Source organism: Orbicella franksi, chromosome 3 (assembly GCF_964199315.1).
Source record: "Orbicella franksi chromosome 3, jaOrbFran1.1, whole genome shotgun sequence".
Classification (NCBI taxonomy): Eukaryota; Metazoa; Cnidaria; class Anthozoa; order Scleractinia; family Merulinidae; genus Orbicella; species Orbicella franksi.
In genome coordinates, this window is record NC_138147.1 from 13,300,001 (window position 1) to 13,309,621 (window position 9,621).

Genomic DNA, 9,621 nt, shown 5'->3' on the forward strand with positions numbered 1-9,621 from the left:
GTGATCGACACGATCTTTAAGGTAGATCTGGACAATTTTGCCACCTTAGAGGTAAGTTCAGGCAACAATGTTGACAATTATATTGGATATGAAAAAGTTAAAACTCATTAAATGACAATTAGTTCCTGTCCTTGCCGCTAGCTCTGTTTGAAAACGTATCCCAAGAGGTCCCACTGATAAGTAGCTATAGGGAAATATGAATGACACACCTTAAGCGATGCTAAAACACAATTTGCAATCCCAGGTGGCTAAACTGGAACAGACCAATCTCTCATATAAAGTCGCCGGGCTCTTCGGTCAGCGGCTGATTGGCAGGAAACACTTTGATGGCCAACCGCTGTCCTAAGAACCTGAGTACTAGATATCATTGGTAAGAAATTTATGAATATCACTTCAACAAATATCTATTTTATTACATGTAATAACAATCCACATCTGAAAAAATTCAATCGCTACATAGCAAATTTCGTCACAAACAATTCTTATCATCTGATGGACCTGATCTGCTACTATTTCACAATCACAGTTTTACTATTTCATCTCAGTATTCTAATGAGAATTTCCCTGCATTTCGATATAAACTTGTGGCCATCTTTTAAAACTATTTAATTACTTTTTCCATATTACATAACCTTCAAGTTTCGCTTTGTTGCAGAAACTAATTTCACTGCTCTAAGTTTCGAAAATGCACATAACCTTTTTACCTCTACCAGGAGCCATAATCGATTAAGGCTCTTGCCTCTACACGTAACGCTAATATTATATTACACCTCAAAAGTTAAGCAGCTAGTGTTTCTCATACGTACAATCGTCCAAAAACTGACCCAAAGTGCAAATATTTTATCTGTTACCGCTAATTTTTCTTCCCTGAAAGGGACATCTACTCCGAAGAATCCCGAACACTGCCAAAGAATCTCACAGCCTGGCCAAAGTTGCAAAACTTCGTATGATTTACCAAAATGCTCCAAAGACAAAGATTTCTAAATATAACCAAAGACTTCCCAGTATTTTTAAAAATTACTGTAAGGTTAGGAAATATTTCCAGATTGCCTAAGACCGCCCGGTGTCTTTAACAAATTAATTTGCTTTTTATGTTACTACTAGCCCGGGTTGGAACTCCCATATAAAAATGACGGGGGGTGCTCGTCGTACCTTTCAGGGGCTAAAAAGCAGTTTTGTTACCTCTTAGGGTGTTCAGCCTCAAAAAGTCCACAGCAGGGTCTTTTGCGATACCTTTTATGGAATTAAGCCGGAAAAGTCAGCGCCAATTAATAGAATTGTTATCTCTAAGGGCTAAAAACAAAATTGAAGCCACGCCCACAACACATCATCTTGGTAATTCTCAGGGGTAATTCTCAGGAACTTTTCAAAATTTCCGACGAGCAACCCCGTTCTTGTTATACGAGAGTCGTCCTTGGGGTTACTAGATTAGCAATCAGATGCATTAACTAGCTTTGTCAGATTACCTGTAAATATAAATGTTTCTATTGTCTTTAGTGTCCCGAATAAACACTACTAAAAGCTAGTGTGCTTCTGACCCTTCCTCTGTCACGCAACGTTACGCTTTCGAGAGAGGGAACGGTAAACCAGTTCAACTCCACACTGGATCCAATAAAGATTTCGCCTGGTTGTCCTGGATGCTGCAATACGAACGGCAACAAACCAACCAGAACTTGCGAAGAAGATGACACACCACAACAGTTAGCCGGCATAACTGCGATAATATCGCAGTGACCACAAGGAGCCCAAAAACCACAGGTGCCGAACAAAGAATGGTAATTTCCACCCCTTCAAAGACTTTCCACCAAGAGCTTAAGACATCTTCATGTGGAACTGCCAACGACAGAAAAGAAGCAAAAAGCACGTTTACATTAGCTAAGACAATAATAAAGAGCAAAGAAATGGTTTCTGCTGTGTTAGCAATATTATCGCGAAATGGCCGAGTAAAACTGTGGTGAAGAAGAACGAGAAAACAAAGCACGCTCATGATGACAAGACGAGGCATTGGGTTAATCACAAAAGCGATCATCACAACAAGAATCAACCGTCGGCCGATCATAATACCTTCCCAACTCAGAGATAATTTTCGACCCTCTTCCGGTCTTTTAAAAGAATCGTAAAGAACCCTCTCTACAGAATTCCTTGACTCCTGGAGTGTAGTCGACTCCTCCTTCACTGGGTTGCGCAGTACTTGACAGAAAGAGAAGAACAACCAGTTGATTAACGATGGCAACGGCAAGAAACAAGCCAAGAGAAACTTCCCGACAGAAAGGGTCTTACCATACAACTTATATGAACCCCAAAGCAGCACAAACACAAAGGGTATCACAAATATGGAGACAAATCTCACCAAAATGTATTGCCACCACTGAAAACAAACATGGTTACCATCGTAAAACAAACGCTTCTCTGAGCCAATGGGAACACAGCGTAGCAGACTGAAGCTTATTCTACCTAAGGTTGTATGTCCTAACAACAAGGTTTGTAAGATACCGCCAACATAAGGGCCAACAGAAGGGGCTCCCTGACCTCGAAACCTTTGGATTCCCCAATGCAAAACGTAAAAGAAGCAAATCATGAGCATTGTGCCAAAAACATGTGAGGCAAAAAAGAACTGCTTAGATACCACTGTGAGACCAGCAAATGGACAAATCAGTCCAAAAGAATATGATTTAAAGTTGAAGAACCCGAGAGTTGGCTCAATAAGATTAGTTTTAATGGCATGTTGTGACGAGCTGGAAACGACGAGAAAATTTGTTGCTTGATAAGAGTAGAAGAGAATCTTCAGATAGCCTTTGTCAAAGTCATCATTTTGGCTCGCGGATTGGTCTTCTTTGAACCACAAGATTTGGCGCCCGATCCAGAGGACGATAGGAGGCTTAAATGTGAAGTACAATGCCATGAGTGATACATAAAATAAAGTCACTGGCCAGAACCAATGATCTTTGCACTGATGCGATGGTTTGCACTTTGTAGAGTAAGGTGTCTCCGTGTAGCCCCCATGACAGTATCCACACAATTCGCCAGAACGGTTACCCTGACAACCATTGTATTCTGGAAAGCTCCCTTCTTGGGGAGGACTACAATAACCCGCAGGGCACATGATAAAATGAAGCGATGGTGGGTTGTTCTGTTCTTTAAATCCCCAGAAATTAGGCTTAGCGATTATATTCTGGGTACAGTTTCCTCCAAATGGACATTGAAGACACTGAAATCCTGGATCTATTTGTCCTTCAATCGCATGACCTCGCAGAAGACTATACGTATCACCCACGCGCGCCAAGCAATCATATCTTATATATTGAGTTATAATTTGGACCTTGCAGGAACTGTTCCTCTGACTTGTGATATTGGTTGTATAATTAGTGTTCGTCATCTTACTTCCCAAAGGACAAGAAAAGTTTGTCAAGTTGTCCTTTTCAAGGAATGTTAGACTACTTTCGGCTACAACAATCAGAGTTATTTTGTTCCCATAGCGCCCTGCGTTCAGTGTGGTGTTGTATAGAACTATTGGTCCTCCGCTCCTGAAATCAATAAAAGAGGGATTTTGGCTGTTTGGTATGTTACGATTCTATTCTTTTACAATTTGACTAAAACAGCTGCTCTGTATATTAAGACTTGTGGAACCATCCACTGCGTAGATATGACTACCGAGAGACGCAAAATTGTCAGCAAAATGGGTCCTGGAAAGTGTTATATTGCCATTAGTTATGTACACAGCGCCACCCACGTCAGCTGCAATATTTTCCTCGAATGTTGTATCCTCGAATATCACGTGACTTTTGTAATGCCATGAAGGCCGGTAATCTGCTTTACACTTTGCTGGACCTTTTTTAGTGTCTTCTGTCAATGATAACCGTGTGGCCCCTCCACTCTTAAACGGGTGGTTTTTTGTGAATCGAGAGCTATTAATTGTGAGATGTACAGGTCTTTTCAACAATAAGAATATAGCGCCTCCACTCGAGGCAGAACAGTTGTTGAATGTCGAGTTTATAATCGAAATAAATGCACTATCATGGTAACGATCATCAATATCAGAATTTATCAAGTTAAGTGCGCCTCCACTCAGAACAGATGAAGTCTCAGCCCCGCAGTAATTGCCGTCAAAAATGGAGTCAACAACTTCAGTACTTATGACATCCCGAATTCCTATTCCACCCACCGCTACAGCTGCTCTGTTGTTAAGAAATCGGGACTGGGATATTTTAACTTTGCAAGCGTCCAAAATAAGTGCTGTTGCAGTGTCGAATGCACTATTTGAATCCATAATAACTTTGTCAAGAGTTATAACACCGTGATGGGAGATTCCAGCCTCTAATACTAGGGCACTACCAAAAGTTGCTTCATTTTTTGAGAAAGTCGAGTTTTCTATTGAGGTTTCAAAGGTACCCGTGTTTCTTGCACGACAGTCATCTGTCATAACCCCAGGATAATTCTTAGTACCATAAGTTTCTACTGCTCCACCCTCGGCGCTTGCAAAATTGAAAATAAAGTCACTGTCTTTAATGACCAGCTGTAGATGGTCATGGTTAACGTACCAGACACTTAACGCTCCTCCAACCAATACCTGCAGCCAATAAATCTGCAGCGTTCCACAGTCAAAAATATAGCACCGTCTAAGCGACTCGCCTGAAATTTTGAACGATGAATGGGCGGTAACTCTGAAGTAACGAATAAGGCCCCTCCTCTGTATACCTCTTCTTCCGTTCCTCCTTCCGCCAGGCTGTTCGTAAAAGAAGAATTAAGAAACGATACTGAAGCTCTGTATCCAGTGACTAAGACAGCACCTCCATTTCCATCTGTAGCGCGGTTATGTGAGAAAATACTCTCTAGTAAATTAAACCTGATCTCCACGCATTCAATGTCGAATGCCCCACCTTGAGAAGCAGACGTCTTGACAAACGATGAATTGGACACGTTCATTTCGCAAAGATCGGTTCCTTTCAATAACATGACTCCGCCACTTCCTTCGCATTTGTGGCCTCCAAAACTAGAGTTAAAGATCTGCATCGAAATGTTAGATGCGTTTACCATGAATGATCTTGCGTTTGTACTCGAGAAGCTGCTTTCATTAATTAAAATGTTTACGGTGTTGCTGTGAACACGAATTTCACTGTGACCGCCATTTGCAAAAAACTTTCGGCCCGACATTGCACTGTTTTTTATAAACTTCACTTTCTGAAGGTTGATATCCTGGTTGCCATTTTCCATATCTAAGAAAACAAGACCTTTTGAACCAAACTTGTTGTCGGAAAATGTGACATTTTCCAGCGTGATGTTTACACTTACAGAATGTTTATTGTCAGGTGATTCACTGAACGACACACAGCTTCCCTCGTCTGACATTGCATTACCATGATAAGAGGAATTTTTGAGCTTAAGAATTACTAGGACAGCCTCTGATAGGTTCATTGTTTTGTTGACAAAAACTGAGCTACACTCACTGTTATTGACAAAGGTTGAATTTGTAATTTGAATGGTTGACACCATCCTCGTACTCACTAAGAACTGCACACCACGTTTGCTACCTTCAAATTTGCATCTGTCGATGTTAACAGACGAATCCTGAAAATACACCAAGCTCTCGTCCAGGAACAGACCTGATAAGGTGATATGCATCTGCTGCGCATCATCCGAGCCATCAAACGTCAAACCCTCAGAGCATCGTATGTCAGGACGCTCGGGACCGACTCCTACCAGAGAGAGGCTCTTGTTGATGTAAATTCCCGGATGTAGTGGAGTTTCTGATTGGCAGGTGTAGGGATCATTTTCAGTGTTTGTGCCGTTCAAGTCAATTTTATCTCCTCGTGACGCCAACCTGACAGCCCTCCAAATGGTTTCGCAGGGGTTTGTCTGATTACATGACCAACTGTCGTTACCTGATGTACAGTAGATGTACAATTCCTTTCCTTTAGAAACACGTCCTGTGTAATGGTTAGAAAGGAATAAAGTCAACTATGTTTTCAATACAGCACTGTTAACCAAGCCGACTCTCTTTTTGATTCGTGACGAAACGCACACTGTCTTCCGAATTAGGTATACTTTAAACTTTTTGGCTTAAATCTGAACTTTTTTCACCGGCTGTTAAGAGAACAGATAACCAGGGTTGGACGGTTTAAGTTGTTTTCTCCGGGAAGGGCTAGGTTGGGTTAATTAGAATTCAGTTAATTCCAATTCGTCTGTTAGGTGAGGGCATGTTAACAACAATGTAATTTGTAATCGGCGTCATTATTGTAACAAAAGATTCCTTAAAAGTGATAGATAAAAAATCTGTACTATTGCATTATTTTCCTTGAATTCAATATGCAATATATATTTTTTTGCTCCTGTCGGGACCGTGCACGGGGGGAGGAGTGGCGGGGGGGAGGTGTTGAGGTTCTCACCCTGTAACTGTTAAAAAGCTATGATAATTAAACTTAAAAAATTTGTGACAGGTCCAAAAACGTGTCCTTTAAAGGTGCAAAACATGGAACCTTAACTTCATACGATGTAGAAATGACATCGTTATTTCCAAAAACGTTAGAAGAATCACTAATACTGGTCCAAAAATAGGCGACACACACAGGGGGTTTAGGCCAGTTCGTGCGAAAAAATTATCAAAACAATACCAAAAAATTGTTGACAGCCCGTAAATCTTCATTCGATCAAGAGAGCCATAAGTTTTTTATCAGGTTGTCGCACTTTAAGCTTTAATATACTGCAAACGGAGTTTATGAGGGTGGCTACGTTTCTGCAAGTAATTTTTGTGTACGTTATTCCGCGCAAACATTTTTTGCATTTCGCTAATTGAAAAATGGCCACAATGTTTGCAGAGTGCCATGTAGCGATGGATTCTCAGTAGCAAATGAAGTTAATTCCAAGTAGATCAAGGAAAGGAATCTGAGCGATTTGAAAAAAAAAAAACATGCTCGCTGTTCGGGCCAAGCCCGAACCCAGGCCTTGCCAACCGGTCTAATCCCAGGAGGAAACCGTCAAGGCCGGGGTGAGGACATCGCCCAGGCACTGGCCTATCTGCTGGTGGTTTGCTGGTGGCCAGCTGTGAAAAGCAGTGGGGAGGGGAGGGTATCTTTTACTTACACCCTCACTTAGCTAGACTTCGAGTTTTATGGGCCGAATAACCTTGATATTTACTTTGTTGCTAGCAAGAGCAGGAGCCCATTACCCTGACTAAACGTATTTGCCTGCAGCTGTAGTCCTTTCTCGCACAAGTTCTGGCGGAATGTAGCGTTTGTTTATTGTGCATTTTGGGCTTGTATCAGGACTTTTGGAATACAAATTGACGTCGAGGATAATCGTTTTGCTTGCGCCAGTATTAGGTGCGGCTAAAGTTTGTAGCCATCCGGGCCCATTTCATGAAAATACCAAATAACTACCGATTATGGCCACGCGAAATCCTGGGGGCGAGAAGCGCGTGAAAAGAGGGACTACCGACTAAGCCAAAGAGTTTGAACTTTCACGGCCGAGTGATTTTTCGGTGTAAATTTTAAACAATTATTGGATGACGGAGGTTTTTGTGATATCCAGAATAATCGAGGTCGAGGTAGGGTTTATCAGCCGAAGCCTAAGGCTGAGGCTGATAACTGTTGCCGAGACCTTGATTATTCTGGATATCACAAAAACCGAATCTAATAATTGTTTTATTATACATTGGACGAAAAAAAATGGAAGTCATGTTTTTGCTTCTTTACTGACGGCAAGCAACACAAAGCGCGCGAACTTGACAGGATTACCCGTGACCTTGAGTGTCCTTGATAATCTGCAGAGATGACGTCACAGGCGCTGATTTCGAAAATTCACTGTACGTTTTCGGCCAATCAGAAAAGAGATAGTGCGTTCAATGTATAATAATCAATCTAATTACACGTATCCAATGGAATTACTTATCTTGATGTCCTCTCGTTATGGGCTGTCGTACGCGTAAATAACCCCGCCAGCTGTAAATGTTAATGCAGAAATTTCTAACTCGGAGTTTCAACCGAGAATTTACGTTATGTATTTGATAAGGGAGTGGATTTCTTGCCCCGCAAATATGTCCAACTTCGACGACATGTTTGCCGATAGCAGCGGAACGGTAAAAGTGAATGTCCGGATCAATCTTTAAATGGACCGACAGGGCGGAAGGCGGATTTGGATTCAACAAGAGACGATGATCTCTCACTTACGGTGTTCCGGACGAAACGCTACTATATTTAGCCGTCAAGTTATCTTTTAGGGTTGCACTCGAAGAAATTATACAAAACGCTGTCATGTCCGTTTTAAGGGTGTTCTTCACACTAGGTATGGTCTCCTTAAAGGCTTTAATTTAAAATTCGAACGAGCAACCCCGACTTTTTCACATGGGAGACCCCTCCCTCCTCCCCCCCCCCTCCCCCCCTCCCACCAGACCTAGTTCCAAGAGGAGCCTGGCCGAAAGGAAGGCTGAAGGAATTTTCCCCTGTCTTTAAACAAAGTTACCTTACGTTACACTCAACAGAAACGTAATGATACCCCTCCCATCACGACATTTTCTCTATTAATATCAATGCGGTGTTTAAAAGAAATCTCGGGGTTAACCATACGAGTTAGTCACTAATTTTCCTCTAAACGTAAAGGAAATGTTGAATTACCTGAATCTGGGAGAGATCTCTTAGAAAACTCGACGAGTTATTCGCGAGATATTCTCTGCTAGTATCAAAACAGTGCATGTTTATAACAGTAATAAACTAAAGGTCCTTAAAAATCAAAACTTCCACTTCATTTACTTTCAATACTTCATTTCATCTCCGTTACTGTTTGCCCTTCATAATGCACTTCTCTAACTTATACATTGTACTAAAGGTGGCGTTAACTACACTTTATAGCTCGTGACGTCGCAATTTCAAATACTCCGACAAAATCACTGTTTTTACATTCTGGAAATGCAGCCTTCCTCCAAGTAGATTCGCACAACTCCTTGAACAAATATTGAACTACAGTGATTAGAAAACTGTTCAAACTTGCTACATCGCGTAAGGTTAAAAATAGAACTTAAAAAATGAATATGATTATAATTTGACCCCACAAAAATTTGCATGGCAAACACAAGATCAAATCACCAAATCACTGTTAATGCAGAGTTGAATGACTTCTTTACAGGTGAATATGACCTACGAATACCTTAAACTCTGCTTGCCGTTTTCTCGTTTGTTTTCTTCCGCGTCAGAGAATCAAGAAACTGTTACCTTCATGTGTACCGTGACAATGTGCATTTTATTACAGCGACCTATCTTTGTGTTCTATGCCAAGAAAACGTACCTTTAAGAACGATACACAACAAGATGTAAAGTGCAGCACGAGTGAAGCTTGGTCTTGCCATGTTGCGTACATAGCTGGTTCAAGCTCCTTCGAAACCAACTCACTGCTTGTAATCAGACGATTTCCAAATTAAGAGTATACACGACGTGTCTACGGAAAACTCGTGGAAAATCAGGTGAGTTATTTACGAGATTTTAATTCTGTATTAATATCAACGCGGTGTTATTGAAATAAAGGAAAAGGCTCTTGGAAATCATGCGAGTTAGTCACCGTACAAAGAACTGTCAACGAGTTATTGGCGAGATTTTCGAAACAAAAATCAAACGCAGTGCAGGTTTGAATGTAGGA

General features: G+C 41.2%; 1 protein-coding gene across 1 annotated transcript in view; it reads right to left on the minus strand.

Moving 5' to 3' along the window:
• The window catches only part of LOC145481336 (uncharacterized), a 5,106-nt gene extending 1,729 nt beyond the window's left edge, over nt 1-3,377 (minus strand). The window contains exon 1 of the mRNA XM_081459807.1: nt 1-3,377. This exon is cut by the window's left edge and continues 1,729 nt beyond it. Coding sequence (XP_081315933.1) covers nt 1,592-3,376 — 1,785 coding nt within the window. The 5' untranslated portion in view covers nt 3,377 and the 3' untranslated portion in view covers nt 1-1,591.
• Nucleotides 3,378-9,621: the final 6,244 nt, after the last annotated feature.